We start from the raw sequence: 17,602 nt of genomic DNA on the forward strand, positions 1-17,602 counted from the left end.
TATTAAAGAAATTTACTGTATGTAAATACAAAACAATCAAATACATACACAAGGACAGTATTTTAGCTCACTCATTTCATAAGTCATAGAAAACAATGTTTTTATTGTTTTTATGAAGTACGAATTGCTGCTTCTGAGCAAGCTGACATCTGCTCAATCCAACTAGAGAAAGTGGCTATGCATGTTTCCTTAAAGAGCAGCAGTAGTTTGTAGCTCTATTTTTCAACAAAAAGAAGTTGAATCAGTAAATCTGCAACTGTCCAACATAAATGGGTCATAAATTTAACTAGAAATCCTTCCTCAAAGGGGGAAGGAAAACTGTTAAAAATATGAGACATGAAATAGTGGCCAAAGCTTTAAAAAACACTTGGCCCAGCAACACCAACTCTATTAACTGGCCACACCTATGTTTACTAATTCATATTGTGAAAAAGTTGGCATCTCTATTCCTGAATTTTGCCCCACAAAACTTGGTTTTCACATTTTTTCTACTATGAGCAAACACTGGTTTTATCATTAGGTAGCAGCTCCAACTCCTGTCACTAAATACAATATACTGCACATCATGATTGGAATGATGGCAACTACAAGATACACTGCAATTTGGCCAACTGTGTCCATTCACACTTCATCTCTCTCTGCCTATCCACTTTTCCATATGCTTTTTCTGCCGAGTTTCTTTTCCTTTTTATGATCATTTTTCATTTTGTTCTTACTTCATATTAAATTACATTTGTGACACATCTAGTTAATCCTGGAAGTTTCCAGATGTCAATAAAAACAAAACAAAGACCTTCCCCAGCCAACTTCCACTTTTAGAATCCTCTGTCTTCATTTTCCTCAGTGTTGGAAGCACAATGAAGGTGAAGCAATATAACCCACAAGTCTGATCAGCTGGTTCCAACAGGGAGGTTGCTCCAAAGAGCTTAAACAAGGGGTCAAATGAAATGGATCCATTTCCTCTCAACACCATTCAAAGAAACAGAGTAACATACAACTCTACAATATAAAGGGCTGGTGGGAATAATTCTACTTATTGTTTCCTCTAGACTAGATAGAAATAGATCCAGAACAGTAAGGAATATTAATGTTTTTTAGCGGGGAAACAGAACCTCACTCTGTCGGCCAGGCTGGAGTGCAGCAGCACGATCTTGGCTCACTGCAACCTCCGCCTCCTGCGTTCCAGCGATTCTCCCACCTCAGCCTCCCACGTAGCTGGGACTACAGGTGCACGCTACCGCACCTGGCTAATTTTTGTATTTTTAGTAGAGACGAGGTTTCACCATGTTGGCCAGACTGGTCTCAAACTCCTGACCTCAAGTGATCCGTCTGCCTTGGCCTCCCAAAGTGCTGGGATTGCAGGCATGAGCCACCAAGCCCTGCCAGTTAATGTTATTAACAGTACCGAGTCAGGCGCCGTGGCTCACGCCTGTAATTCCAGCACTTTGGGAGGCCAAGGCAGGCAGATCATGAGGTCAGGAGATCGAGACCATCCTGGCTAACACGGTGAAACCCCGTCTCTACCAAAAATACAAAAGACTTAGCCGGGCATGGTGGCAGGCGCCTGCAGTCCCAGCCACTCGGGAGGCTGAAGCAGGAGAATGGCATGAACCCAGGAGGCAGAGCTTGCAAGGAGCCGAGATCGTGCCACTGCACTCCAGCCTGGGCAACAGAGCAAAACTCCCTCTCACCAAAAAAAAAAAATAAATAAATAAATAAAATAAATTAAATAAATAAAAAGTATCTGCACTCTCATATTCATTGTGGTAGTATTTATAATAGGTATTATATGGAAAAAGCTTAAGTGTCCTTCATGGACAAATGGATAAAGAAAACACACACACAGAGACACAACAGAAAAAAAGGATAATTATTCAGCTTAAAAAAGGAGATCTTGCCATTTGCCACAACATGGATAGACCTAGAGGACATTATGCTAAGAGAAATAAGATAGACACAGGGAAAAAACATATTGTGTGATCTCACTTATATGTGAAGTCTTTTTTTTTTAAAGGTCAAATATACAAAGGTAGAGAATAAAGCAGTGGTTACCATGGGCTGACAAGCAGTGTGGGGGTGTGAGGGAGGGAAAATGGGGTTATAGGATACACAGCAGACATGCAGGATGCAAATCTAGAGCTGCAATTGTTATGTCATGAGGATTACAGTTAATAAAATGGTATCATATTATGGATTTTTGTTAAGTAGATTTTAGCTGCTCTTGTCACAAAATAGTAACTGTGAGATGATAGATGTGTTAATCTATTATAGTAACAATATAAATACATGTATCCTATAACCTGTTGTAAACTTCAAATATACACAATAAAATTTATTTATTTAGTTAGTTTTTTGAGACAAGAGTCTTGCTCTGTCGCCCAGGCTGTAGTGTAGTGGTGTGATCTTGGCACACTGCAACCACCGTCCCCCAAGTTCAAGTGATTCTTGTGCCTCAGCCTCCCAAGTAGCTGGGATTACAGGCATGTGCCACCATGCCCAGCTAGTTTTTGTATTTTTAGTAGAGACGGGGTTTCACCACTTTGGCCAGATTGGTCTCGAACTCCTGACTTCAGGTGATCCACCAGCCTTGGCCTCCCAAAGTGCTAGGATTACAGGCGTGAGCCACCGCGCCTGGCCCAAGTGCAGATATGCATGATTTCATCTCCTCTGGGTACGTACATAATAGGGATTGCTGGGTCCTATGGTGGCTCTATTTTTAACTTCTTTAGGAACTTCCATACTGCTTTCCATAATAGCTATACCAATCTAGTTCCCAACAGCATACAAGGGTTCTCTTTTCTCTGCATCACTGTCAACATGTGCTATCTCGTCTTTTTGATAACAACCATCCTAATGGGTGTGAGATGGTATCTCACAGTGGTTTTAATTTGCATTTCCCTGACAATTACTGACGTTAAGCACCTTTTCAAATATCTGTTAGCCATTTTTATGTCTTCTTTGAAGAAACGTCTTATAAGGTCCTTACCCGGTTTTTAATCAGGTTATTTTTCTGCTACTGACTTCAAGTGTTCTTTATAAATTTTGAATATTAACTCCTTATGACATGCATGGTTTGCAAATATTTTTTCACAGTCTATAGAGTGCCTTTTTATTTTGTTGACTGTTTTCTTTACTATACACAAAGGCTTTTTGTTTCATGTAGCTCCATTTACTTATTCTTCCTTTTGAAGTTTGAGTTTTTGGTGTGAAATCCAAAAAAAATCACTGCCATGAGCAATGTCAAGGAGCTTTCCTTATATTTTCTTATAGTTTTTAAGGTTTCATATTTCACATTTAGGTCTTTTGTCTATTTTGAGTCGATCTTTATGTATTGTCTAAGATAGGAATCCAATTTTACATGTGAAAATCCAGTTTTCCCAGTACCACTTATTGAAGAAACTATCTTTTCCCCACTGGTGCCCTTGTCAAAAATTAGTTAATAATATATGTTTGGATTTATTTCTGGGCTCTCTATTCTGTTCCATTGGTCTATGTTTCTGTTTTTACGCCAGCACCATATGGTTTTGATTGCTTATAGCTTTGTAATACTATTTTAAACCAAGAAGTATGGTGCTTCCAATTTTCCCATTATTGCTTTCACTATTTGGGGTATTTTATGGTTCTTTACAAATTTTAGGATTGCCTTTTTATTTCTGTGAAGAATGCCACTGGAATTCTGATAGAGATTATGTATAAATCTGTACATTACTTTGAGCAGTATAAGTTTAAAAATACTAATTCTTCCCATCCATGAAGCTCCCTAGACTCAAGAGATCCTCTCGCCTCAGCCTCCCAAAGTGCTGAGATTATAAGCATGAGCCACAGCACCTAGCCAAGATTATTTTCTTAATTTCTTTTCCAGCTAGGCTATTATTTGTGTATAGGAATACTACTGATTTTTGTATGTTGACCTCGTAGCCTGCAACTTTAATGAATTTATTAGTTCTAACAGGTTTTCTTGTGAAATTTTGGAGGGGGTTCTACATATAAGATCATGTCATCTGCAAATACAGATAATTGTACTTCTTCCTTTCCAATCTGGATGTCTTTTATTTCTTTTTCTTGTTTGATGTTCATTAGTGCTTCCAGTACTATGCTGAATGGAATTGGCAAGAGTAGGCATCCCTGCCTTGCATTAAATATTATTGGAAAAGCTCTGAGTTGCTCCCTGTTGATTGTTAGCTATGGGTTTTTTCATATATGGCTTCTATTATATGCAGGAGCTTTCCTTCCACAGCTAAACTGTTAAAGAGTTTTTATCAAGAAAGAATGCTCAACTTCTTCAAATGCTTTTTCTGCATCAATCAAGGTGTTCATGTGATTTTCAGGTTTCATACTGCTAACATGATCTATCACATTGATTAATATGTATATATAAAGTCAGCCTCATATGCCAGGAATAAATTCCACCTGGTCGTGATGTATATCTTTTTGATATGTGTTGAATTCAGTTTCCTGAATTTTTTTTGGAGGATTTCTGCATCAATGTTCAAAGATATTATTAGCCTATGGTTTTCTTTTCCTCTGGCGTCTTTGTCTGGCTTAGGCCTTGTAAAATGTGTTTGGTTTAGATTCTTGTTGGAAGTAGGTTGGTATAAACACATATATAATTACAATTTACATGCAGACATTCAGCAACATATTATGAAATTTCTAATCTAGAAAAAATAAATTGCAAAAATGACTGAGAAGAGAAAATGGAGCCATGTTATAGAACCACCTAATTAAAAGATTACCTCTTCTCACCAAAGTAAATGAATTATCAAAGCTATTCCAGAAATACAAAATGTAACGAGCAGTCATACAAGCCAGAAAAACAGTAAAAAACAGTAGGTGCACAGATGGTTAGATGGAAAGGTGGATGGACGGAAGGATGGAAAGAATGGCTAGAGAAGGGTGAGTAAAGGGAGCGGGAAAAAGGAGTCGGCGGGGAGTATGGGAGGAGAGAGGAAGGAAGAGAGGGAGGGGAAGCAAGAAAGGATAGATTTTAGGGAGTAGGGATAGCATAATAAGAAAGTTGATGTTTTGGGGTAAAAACCTTCAGAAACCAGTATCAACTTGGCTAGTTTGACTGTGAACATCATAACCTTGAACTTAGAGCACAGACTTAGGCACTCCCTCCCCTTCTCACTTTGGTACATATAGGCTGCCCTTAATTTCCTATTACACTAAATTATTACTATAATAAAATGTTTTCATAACTTGAATTCATTCTAGTCTAGTCAGATAAAGGGGGCATGCATGATCTGTATCTTTTTGGTCTGTGTCCAATTCACTACTAACAGAGAACCTGGCACATAACACACAAGTGCCACATAAACGTACTTGGAAATACCCAACTGGGCTCTCTCACCCTCCCATGACCTGCAGGAACTGCCTGTTCTCCCTTCCTGGGACAGGACCATGCTTCTCCTTGCTCTTTGCACTTTACATAAACTAACTTATTTAATTCTCATAACAAACCCATAATGTAAAAACTATTACTATATCTATCTATATGAGAAAACCAAGGCAGAGAGAAGTTAAAGAACTTGATCAAGATCACACAACTAGACAGTGGTAGGATTAGGACTGGAAATCCAGCAGTTTGACTTCAGAGTCCACACTCTGTAATCATTCTGTGCAGCCTCCTGTGATTTCCCAATGCCTCCTGTGCTATTGTGTAGCTATTACGTATGTATGTATGGAAACCTATTATGGTACTTATTCAAACAGATTAACATTATTTTTCTTCTTCCTATAAAATCTCTCACCCTAACATCTAACAAAAGGCCTAACACATGGCACATATTTAATCAAGGTTTCTAAAGTAATAATGACTGAATGACCCTTACTTCTGTCTTTATGGAACTTTCAAGATGCCTATAATTTTCAATTATGCTTTTATATTAGTTTTGACATTTAATTCAAGAATAATTTTGGGAAATATGTGTATTTTACAGTCACCTCAAATATTTTCAATTCAATACTATTACCACAAAACCTTAAAGAAAAGAGAACATCCTATCATTAAAATAATTTTATTGGCTTACAAAAGGGTAAAACTGCCAGGCACGGTGGTCACGCCTGTAATCTCAGCACTTTGGGAGGCCGAGGAGGGTGGATCACCTGAGGTCAGGAGTTCAAGACCAGCGTGGCCAACATGGTGAAACCCATCTCTACTAAAAATATAAAAAATTAGCTGGATGTGGTGGCAGGTGCCTGTAATCCCAGCTACTCAGGAGGCTGAGGCAGGAGAATTGCTTGAACACAGGAGGCAGAGGTTGCAATGAGCCGAGATCACACCACTATACTCCAACCTGGGCAACAAGAGCGAAACTCCATCACAAAAAACAAAAAAAAAAGGTAAAATTTTAAAGAACTGGTTGTTCCTCTAAATGGATGCTGGGAAAGTAGGTACTAATCCAGTTCCTTTACCAACAGAATTAAGCTCGTACCCTAACAAAAGACAAAATGAAAATTACTATGGACACTAACAACCATACTTAATATTTAAGAGTATTGTATTAGGTCATTTCTGAAATTAAACTAGGATGCATATTTTGATTGCCCCCACTCCTAAAAAAGCTACTCCTTCCCGTATAAAAAAAAAACTTCATTGCTGCATCTGCCATTTACAAGACATTTGAAATAAGCAAAGACATGAAGTTTCCTTCTCCATAAAAATGAATGGATCAGAGGCAAGCCAATTCCAAGTTTACTATTGTGTACAAAATTGAGACTATCCTTTAGCAGCCTGGTATGTCAAGAACGTAGAAATAACACTTTCAGTCAAAATAATGCAAGTTACCAAGATTTTTTTAAAAAAGCAAACCCCAATCAAGATTATAAGGAAAGTCACATTTTAAGAATATTACTTTGGATGACTAATCACCACCTGTCTCCTGCACTAAACCTCACAAGTTTCATAAGACAGGCTCAATATCCGATCTTGTGATTAATATAGCCCCCATAAGTAGCAAGGTACTAGGCAATTAGCAGCAATGTCTGTGGCATGGAGGAGATAAAATGATAGATGCATGCTCTGCAATTGCTCTGGTTTTCCAGTGTTAGCCTTAGCATGACATTCAAACTGTCTTGAGTTAGGAATTCCTAATGGACCCCTCATTAGACAAGCCCCTACTCTTGGCAGACCACTCTCATCTGGTGCTGGTACCTCTTCTCACCAATGGTAAATACCAAGTGCATCCTGACACCCTATCTCCCTGCATTCTCCACCTACCTCTCTATTCCCTATCAAGCCTTCCCCCAAAACCTTCTGCTCCTCAGGAATCACTACCCCTAACTAATTTTGAGAAACCAATATAAGTCTCACATATTACCAGTTTCTTCACATGGTATTTATCCTGCGCCCCTGTATAATACTTTGTTTTCCTAAAGTTACATAAAAACAAGGTCTTCTTTCCCTTTAATAGCTCTCTACATTCTCTTGTAGCATTCAGCCCTGCAAACAAGCACCTAATGGTATTTACTGATCACTATGATAATGCTTAACAGTTTAATTAAAGGCTTAAGCTGTTTTCTTTCCCAGAATTCAAGTATGAATTTCTAGATTTCCATCATGTGCTAGTAAAAAGTGTTTTTTCGATGTTGCTATTTTAAATTTGGTATTTAATGGAAAAAAGAATATAGGTAGGATATACTTTGTTTCACATACCGCTCTTCTTCCATTCACTCGGTGGCTAAACAAACCAAGGAATAATGCACTAAAAGTCTATACAGTGCCAAGATTTCATGATGCACTTACAACTGTCTCTAAAAACAAGGTATACTTAAAAACATATCTATCATATTTTTAGCCAGGCCAACAACGGCTAGCTAAATCTAACAGAGGGTATAATGGCTAGGCTTGCTAAACTTACACTATTCAGAAATACTTTCATTAATCAAAAATAATGCATGACAAACCTAGATTAATAATACGTGATGGCCCTATTAAAACATAATTCAAGAGTCTCTTTTACTTCCTGCAAATATGAAATAGACACAACTCTAACATGATCCAGACAAGAGAAATAGGAAACGGTAATTGATGTACAAAAAGAAAAAAAAAGTAAAAGCCCAATGGTTTAAATCAGTCCCTACCATATGAAGTAAAAGTAGAACTTGGGACATTTCTAGTTTTAGGGAAATAAGTAAAAGAATGCAATTCAGGGAAAGTTTGGCAGTTGCCAAAGAAAACAGAATAACCTTTTGCCTCCAAAGAGACTGATTAAAATTCATGTTCCTTCTTGCATTCAAGCTTGCCACATGAGCTGAATGCAGAGGAAAATAAATGAACTACAACAAGACTCACAGTAACTATGGAAACGTAAATTTGGAAAGTTAAATAATATTCCCCTTCAATATCCCGGATTCAAGTTCTAAATCAAAGAAAGAAAAGAAATCCATATCAGGCTCTCTTTATCTGCTAGTAGGGCCCCAAAGTTCCCATCTTCTTTTAGTTTATTTCTGCTTTAGAAAATTTCCTACCCAAATGGTTCTGGAAATAAGAAGAAACAGTAAAAAACAAGTAAAACAGTAAAAAAAACAAGTAAAAAAACAGTAAAAAACAAGCAGTAAAAAACAAGCGAAAAACATGGGTTCCAATAGGAGCCTCTGAAGATGAACTATCAATTACATACATACCATCAACAGGATACATCAACTCTGTTTCACTTAATGGCAGTGATGGATTTTTAAAGATTCAAATCAATTACCAAATCCTAGATGCTTTCTAGAATCCAGTCATTGCACTATTCCTCAGGATACAGAGCATAACTCCCCTAGCCCATTCCTGTTCAGTCAGCTTTGTCTCCCATAGCATTCACCGCAAAGAATCTGTCAGAACTCACTGCCATTAAATGGCATAGTTAACTCATCAAAGGAACACAGATCCCTAATCTTGTCATGATATACATGCCGTATCAATGACCAAAAACATGCCCTGCAGAAACTGGTGTCCACCTGACTTTAGAAATTTGACAAAACAAATTTCTACCAAGGAATGTAACACCACTTATTGGAGTAATTATTACCAGAAAAGAAGTACTGGAATAGCATGCTGATGTGTTATCTAGAACTACCATCCTAATTTCTCTGATTTACTTTATCAAGTAGTAAGATACGTTGCACCACTGAATACATCTCACTGAGATGACTCATGGAGTGCCGAATAAAGATATATTCTATTTATATTTTAAAACAAAACAAAAATATTGTTTTATATATTTGTGTTTTTCCTTGAGTGATAGTACAAAAACCAGAATAAATAAAATGGAAACCTTAGAGGGAGGGGTTGTCAGGGATCCATTTAAATGGAAGCGGTGTGAATTTTTTCCAAATACCTTATCAGGCCACCACTGCAAATCTTCTCCTAGAGATACTGGACTTTGAACAGGTGTATTCTTCTTATCCAAGTTTGGCTCTCCTTCCTTGCTGGTAGAACCCCTTTCATTATCAAATGAGGCTCCATCAAGCCACCTTCGTTCACGTAAACGTAAAACGGATTCACGTTCACGCAACAGCTCAGAGTCTCTCTCTAAGGGAAGAAGGAGAACTGGTATGCAATTGGGTCACACCAGTGGGATAAAAGTAAGCCACTCTCTAGTAAAGACCCTTCAGGATGCAACTAACAGCAGTTTATCTACTCATAAAAATTTATGTAAATGTATATCTAATAAGGCTGACATGCAACATTCAAAACATCAACCCTTTCAAGTGAATGTATAAAAATTATAATTAGTATTTTAAAAAATTAGAGGCAGACTTTTGTATATTTCAACTACATGGTTTTAGAGTGGAACTGCTTTATTCTGAAGTATATTTGGTTCTTTTTTAAAGAATTTTAAATTGTTGGCTTTCATTAGAAATGCTTACTATAAATTCAATTTACATATCAGAAAATATACACTCCTCGTTTGTCTACTGGTGGGTTTAAAAAGCACATAAATTTAGAACTTCAACATGTTACGCATATAAGCAAACTCGAAAAATGCACACATAGAAAAAACCCTAAAAAGGGTAAACTATGAATCCATTAATATAAGCTAATTATAAAGTTTTTAAAAATCCAAGCCCTTGTTTAGAGTAATTTTTATAGGATGAATTTTTATGAATAAGTCTTAAATTTTACTGAGGAACCAGACAGGCTTTTTTAAAAAATAATCTTTATAAAATGATTTCCTTACCAAAATGCTTCCCATGGCTATTGGCCTACAAACTATCTAAAGCCAGTTTTTCTGAAGTTGCTCATACATTACTTTTTAAACAACATAATCCAAATAAACTCTCTAAGACTAGGATAAATAAGGATTAGAAACAATAATTAAATTGAACTATACAAAACTACCATATATAGGTCAAAAGTGGTCAGGTATTAGCTATTCCATATGGTTCGAACTAAAAGTAATGCCTACATAGGATGAACATAGGAAAACAGACATTTGGCCAGGTATGGTGGCTCACACCTGTAAGCCCAGCACTTTGGGAGGCCGAGGTGGGTGGGTCACTTGAGGTCAGGAGTTCAAGACCAGCCTGACCAAGATGGTGAAACCCTGTCTCTACTAAAAATACAAAATTAGCCTGGTGTGGTGGCGAATGCCTGTAGTCTCAGCTACTTGGGAGACTGAGGCAGGAGAATCACTTGAACCGGGAAGGCAGAGATTGCAGTGACCCAAGATCACACCATTGCACTCCAGCCTGAGCAACAAGAGCAAACTCCATCTCAAAAAAAAGGGGGGTGGGGTGGGCAGGGGGGAGCACATGGGAAGAGACATTTAAAGGAGTTATTTATGTTAGATATGGAATATTTGAAAATATATTACTTGACACATTTAAGGCAGTAAAGTATGCATTTATTTTTAAATTCATAACGCTATTACATAGTGCATTCAATATATTAAAAGATCACCACAGATCTGTTATTTTAAAACTTTATTCCTAAGTACTAAAAGTATATGCAGCAAGCTCTTAATATAACATGGCACACTGTCCAGTTTAAAGATCAGTAAATACAGCCAATTTCTGTTATCTGAATCAAGTAGTTTTACATTCTGGAAAGTAAAAATATTGACAATTATAATGTAAACAAGCTATACACAAACATATACAGAGAAAGGTAGGATTAATTATTTCAAAATCTTTCTAACCTCTACCATGTACTGTTAACTTTTAAGGATTTCAAACTTTTTTTTTTTTTTTTTTTGAGACGGAGTTTCGCTTTGTCTCCCAGGCTGGAGTGCAGTGGTACCACCTCAGCTCACTGCAAGCTCTTCCTCCCGGGTTCATGCCATTCTCCTGCCTCAGCCTCCCGAGCAGCTGGGACTACAGGCGCCTGCCACCATGCTTGGCTAATTGTTTTTGTATTTTTTTTTAGCAGAGATGGGGTTTCACTGTGTTAGCCAGAATGGTCTCAATCTCCTGACCTCGTGATCCACCCACCTTGGCCTCCCATAGTGCTGGGATTACAGGTGTGAGCCACTGCACCCGGCCTCAAACTTTTGAAAATAGCATTTTAGGCTGGGCTCAGTGACTCATGCCTGTAATCACAAAACTTTGGGAGGCTGAGACAGGCGGATCACCTGAGGTCAGGAGTTCAAGACCAGCCTGGCTAACATGGTGAAACCCCGTCTCTACTAAAAATACAAAAATTAACTGGACATGGTGGCAGGCACCTGTAATTTCAGCTACTCAGGAGGCTGAGGCAGGAGAATCTCTTGAACCCAGGAGGTGGAGGCTGCAGTGAGCCGAAATCGTACTACTGCATTCCAGCCTGGGCAACAGAGTGAGACTTCATCTCCAAAAAAAAAAAAAAAAAAAGGCATTCTAATAAACTAAACATTTCTATTCATTTAATATTGGTCCTAAATCCATTCTAGTAAGTTTTTTCACATTTCATTATTTTATCTAACCAGGATTTAAAATAAACAGATCACTTATTTTAACCAAATAAACTAAGACTTGTTTTCTGAATGCTGCATGTCACTGTAAAGTAGAATTCTGCTTTTAGTTCAGAATCCATATTCCTAATTAAAAATACATTTAGGTGAAGTCATAGTCCTTGACATCAATTCCACAATGTAAATAAGATCAACTCTAAAATACTATTGTGGCTCTTCAAAATAAAAAATAATTAATTTTAATGCTAATGCATTCATAAAAAACTAATAATAACTGTAATATTAGAAGTTCAAATACGGTCAGTAGATTCTACCACTATCTTTCCATACAGCTAGCCTGTGACCAAAATAAATATATAAATAAATGCAAAATTACCTCGAGATGAGCCTAGCCTGGAAAGTGATGAACGACGAAAAGAAGGGTAACCAAAATAGCTAATGTCTTCAGAAAACATGGCATCCGCATCAATAATGACACTTGGGTGGGCAGAATGAATGTCGGCATCAAGGAGAGACATAAGATCCTCTATAAACAGAAACAAACATCACTGCAGCATACACACAAAGAGCAACTGTAGACTGCTGAAAGAGCTCTAAAAATTCACATACATTTAAAAACTAGGGAATGACATCGCCTGAGGAAAAACACAACAACCTACATTATTAACAAAGATTTTAAAGAACATCAAATGCATAAATGTCGCCTGAGCTACTTACTACATAATCACAAGAAAGATCACTCGTTAAGATATAACACTTGTGGCCGGACAGGGTGGCTCACACCTGTAATCCCAGCACTTTGGGAGGCCGAGGCAGGCGGATCACAAGGTCAGGATATCTAGACCATCCTGGCTAACATGGTGAAACCCCGTCTCTACTAAAATACAAAAAATTAGCCAGGCATGGTGGCGGGCGCCTGTAGTCCCAGCTACTCGGGAAGCTGAGGCAGGAGAATGGCGTGAACACAGGAGGCAGAGCTGACAGTGAGCCAAGATCATGCCACTGCACTCCGGCCTGGGTAACAAAGCAAGGCTCCGTCTCAAAAAAGAAAAGAAAAAAATAAAAGAAACTTTACAATAAAATCAAGCAACTCTACAGTGAAAAATATCTACCACCTTGAAAAGAATATTCAGAAAAGTCTATTGTGCTTTAAATTCCATTCCCCAGTCGAAAGAGCACTCCAGAAATGAGAAAAACATGACGGTGATCCACCAACCTCCAGGCAAATAAGATTCGCTGGCTGTATCATCCCCATCATCTCCATCTTCATCATCCCGGCTAAGTAAATTATTTACAGCAAGGTTCACATCAAGATTTGTTCTCTGAAGTTCTCGAATAATGACACTTCTGGATTTGCCTTGTAAAACAACTTGGGCCTGAAATAAAAAATAAAAAGAAGTGCTATGGTAATTTTCTTTTGATTAAATTCTTTATCAAAATCAGCTTTCTAGGACAGGGTGTGGTGGCTCAAGCCTGTAATCCCAGCACTTCGGGAGGCCAAGGTGGGCGGATCACCTGAGGTCAGTAGTTCAAGACCAGCCTGGCTAACATGGCGAAACCCCGTCTCCACTAAAAATACAAAAATTAGCTGGGTGTGGTGGCGCACACCCATTAATTCCAGCTACTCAGGAGGCTGAGGCATGAGAATTGCTTGAACTCAGGGGACGGAGGTTGCAGTGAGCTGAGATCATGCCACTGCACTCCAGCCTGGGCAGCAGAGTGAGACTCCCTCTCAAAGAAAAAAAAAAAGCTTTCTAGGATCAAAATAGGAAAACAGTTGTTTCAGAATTCATGATATGAGTCATGACTACAACCCACCATATTCAGTAAAACCTCACCTTGTCCTGTTGTCTGACATTAAGTGTTCTACGAGATCCATACCTGTGAAATCAGCTCCTCTGGAATGACAGATGCTGGAATAACTGGCTGGGGCTGACTGCCCAAAAGCCCAGACCCTCGATCCCGTCCTGTCCGAATAACTCGAGTCTGCCGGCGGGAATCTCGAGCTCCAGCTGACGACCTACCAGAGGATCCTCCACCACTTCCACCCACTCCAGAACTCCAGCGGCTTCTAAATATTGGAGAATTTATAAAATTAGCATTTTAAACAATCATTCTGATTGCTTGGTTTTCATTATTATTATTTTCAGCTAAGATAAAGTTATCTGTCTAATTGACATAACATGTTACATAGTGTTGTGACAAAAGAATAAGGTAATAGAACTGAGCTTTAAAATAATAATACTGTTTTTTAAAGAAATGGGGTCTTGCTATGTCACCCAGGCTGGAGAGCAGTGGTTATTCACAAGTACAAAGTACACTACAGCCCAGAACTCCTGGGCTGAAGTGATCCTCCTGCCTCAGCCTCCCTAGTAGCTGGGGATTATAGGCACGCACTACCATACCTGACAAGTGTCCCAATTTTTTTGTGTTTTTGAGATGAGGTCTTGCTATGTTGCCCAGGCTAGTCTCAAAAATCCCGGGCTCAATCTTCCTGTCTCAGCCTCCTGAGCGGCTAGGATTACAGGTATGTACTACCATGCCCAATTCCAATTTTTAATGCTTAAATATAACTTCACTTTTTATAAAGATAAACATCACACTTTTGGATCCTTAAAAAAACTTTTTTTTTTTTTTAACAGGGTCTCCCTCTGACGCCCAAGCTGGGGTTGCAGTAGCACGATCTCGGCTCACTGCAACCTCCGCCTCTGCCTCCTGAGTAGCTGGGATTACAGGTGAGGGCCACCATAGCCTGGCTAATTTTCATATTTTTAGTAGAGACGGGTTTTCACCATATTGGTCAGGCTAGTCTCGAACTCCCAACCTCAGGTGATCCACCCACCGTGGCCTCCCAAAGCGTTGGGAAAATAATTTTTTAAAGCCACCTATGTATTTCTAATCACAACTATAAAATGAACACATTGGTCAGGCATGGTGGCTCATGCCTCTAATCCCAGCACTTTGAGAGGCCAAGGCGGGTGGATCACGAGGTCAGGAGTTCAAGACTAGCCTGGCCAACATAGAGAAACCCCGTCTCTATTAAAAATACAAAAATTAGCTGGGCATGGTGCACGTGCCTGTAATCCCAGCTACTCGGGAGGTTGAGGATGAACTGCTTGAACCAGGACCCAGGAGGCAGAGGTAGCAGCGAGCCGAGATCGCGCCACTGCACTCCAGCCTGGGCAACAGAGCAAGACTCTGTCTCAAAAATAAATAAATTAATTAATTAAATGAAATAAAATGAACACATCTTGCCTTTGCATGAAAGACCTATCAGACTTAACTACCAACATTGTTACACAAAAAGTAAAATTCAGAGTTTAGAATTCAAAGTGCTTCACATGAAATAAACATTCATTTGCTGAGATAGTACTGCATTAATATGCAGCACTATCAACCACCTTGTCCAAGAGAAAGCTGCTATTTAAATAAGTTAATTTTTTCTTATGACAAAACAACTTAGAAAGGGCGTGACATCTACATCTTCTCTTACTGTCCAAACATGAACATCAAGAAGATTAAATCAAGTCATCTAGATAACCATGATTGCCTTCTGTACTTAATCACATCTTAAAGAAAATGGTCACACAAGTCACTTCAGCTTTTTAAATTAGGGCAGTGTCTTTTCTCTTCAAAATGAATCTAATAATTGGAGATCATTTGACCTAGAGAGAGGTATTTTACTCTCAGTTCCTACCGTACTCGCCTAAGGCTGAAACCTTCAAACTCCCAATGCAAACAGATTTCATTTCAATTTGATTTTCCAAACCATTTCCCCCCCTTAAAAAGTTTGGAATACATTAACCAATAATGATTCTCAAATCAATATACATCAAATTTCCATGGTTTCTCCTCTCACTTGACTGGAAAGCCCAATCTCTGGCTAAATAAAAAACTTTAAATAGTTTCCTCAGTAAAATGAAAAAATAAACCTAGAAAAGCTGTTGTCATCCTTTTGACGAGCTTCTGTACTTGCTGATGCACATTACCAATTCGTGTTTATGCAGTATCTGTATCTATAGCCTAAGAACTGCCCAAGATAACTTTGGAGAAAAGCAATATAATGCATCCTCAAGGCTGCAGTATGAAACAGCATTTATTTCAGCTAGTAAATGTCATGTTTAAATAACTATTCATAGGCCAGATGAAAAACAAAGGGGCTTCATTAAAAGCACATTACATCAACAAAAAAATGAAATTAAAAAAACAATCCAGGCTGGGCGTGGTAGCCCACACCTGTAATCCCAACACTTTGGAAGGCCCAAGAGGGAGGATCACCTGAGCCCAGAAGTTTGAAATCAGCCTAGGCAACATGGCAAGACCCCATCTCTACAAAAAATAAAAAAATTAGCCAGCCATGGTGGCACTCACGTGTAGTCCCAGCAGGGAGGCTGAAGTGGGAGGATGGCTTGAGCCCAGGAGGCGGAGGCTGCAGTGAGCCATGATTGTGCCACTGCACTCCAGCCTTGGCTACAGATCAAGACTCTGTCTCACAGAAGGAGACAAGAGGAGAGAAGGGGAGGGGAGAGGGGAGAGAGAAGAGCAAAGGGGGAAAGAGGACAGGAAGGGAGAGAGAGCGAAGTGGAGAGGAGAAGAAAGAAAAAAGAAAACAAGCCCCACTTAACAGTAGCGTCAAAAAAAAAATAAACTACTTAGGAATAAAACCTAAGACTTATACACTGAAAAGTAAAAAACACTGCTGAAAGAAATTTAAAGATGACACAGATAAGAAAAGTATCTTGGGTTCATGAATTGAAAGACCGAATATTGCTAAGAGGTCTACCCTACCCAAAGCATTCAACACAATCCCTATCAAAATCCCAATGGCTTTTCTTCTTTAACAAATAAAAAAATTGGCTGGGCATAGTGGCTCATGTCTGTAATCCCAGCACTTTGGGAAGCAAAGGCGGGAGGATCGCTGGAGGCCAAGGCGGGAGGATCACTTGAGCCCAGGAGTTCTGGAACAGCCCTGGCAACACAGTGAGACCTGTCTCTACAAAAAAAATCAAAACATTAGCCAGGCATGGTGGAATGTGTCAATGGTCTCAGCTATGCAGGAGACTGAGGCAGGCAGAAAGCTTGAGCCCAATAGGTCAAGGCTTCAGCGAGCCATCCATGTTTGTGCCACTGCACTCCAGCCTGGGTAACAGAGCAAAACCCTGTCTTAAAAACAAAACAAAACAAAAAAAGAATTGAAAAGTTTGTCCCTAAATATTCACATGGAATCTGAGGCAAGCCCAGACAGCCAAAACAGTTTGGAAAAAGAACAAAGTTGAAGGATTCACACTTCACAATTTCAAAGCATATAACAAAGCTGAAGTATTTAAAACAGTATGGGTATGGGCATAACGACAAAAAAGACCAATGAAACAAAATGGAACCCAGAAATAAACCCTCATATATATTGCCAAATTATCTTACACAGGTGCTAAGACCACTTAGGGGGAAAAAAAATAGTCTCTTCAACAAGTGGTGCTGGGAAAAGTGGATATCCACATGCAAAAGAATGAAGTTGAACCCTTATCTTACATTATATACAAAAATTAACTCAAACTGAATTAAAGACCTAAAACGATAAAACTCCTAGAAGGAAACATAAGGGAAAAGCTTCATGGACTTGGTGATTATTGCTTAGATATGATGCCAAAAAAACACAGGCAACAAAAGCAAAAATAAACAGCACATCAAACTTTAAAACTTTGTGTATCAAAGGACACAATCAA

The 17,602-nt window shown here is 38.7% G+C and overlaps 1 protein-coding gene across 25 annotated transcripts in view; it reads right to left on the reverse strand.

Annotated features, from left to right (window-relative positions):
• The window catches only part of UBR5 (ubiquitin protein ligase E3 component n-recognin 5), a 159,671-nt gene that overhangs the window by 79,998 nt on the left and 62,071 nt on the right, over positions 1-17,602 (reverse strand). For 19 of the 25 annotated variants that reach the window (XR_010159302.1, XR_010159306.1, XR_010159307.1 and 16 more), the window contains 4 exons: positions 13,761-13,950; positions 13,096-13,255; positions 12,256-12,405; positions 9,327-9,538 (listed from right to left, as the gene is read on the reverse strand). Coding sequence is in view for 13 of the 25 variants with exons in the window: in XM_016959749.3 (XP_016815238.1) it covers positions 9,327-9,538; positions 12,256-12,405; positions 13,096-13,255; positions 13,761-13,950 (712 nt within the window). In the remaining 12 variants the exon portion in view is untranslated. The remainder of the gene's footprint in view (positions 1-9,326; positions 9,539-12,255; positions 12,406-13,095; positions 13,256-13,760; positions 13,951-17,602) is intronic. The other 6 variants (XR_010159303.1, XM_016959751.4, XM_063816509.1 and 3 more) reach the window with 1 other exon arrangement.

The sequence above is a fragment of the Pan troglodytes genome, chromosome 7 (genome assembly GCF_028858775.2).
Source record: "Pan troglodytes isolate AG18354 chromosome 7, NHGRI_mPanTro3-v2.0_pri, whole genome shotgun sequence".
NCBI classification, from domain to species: Eukaryota; Metazoa; Chordata; class Mammalia; order Primates; family Hominidae; genus Pan; species Pan troglodytes.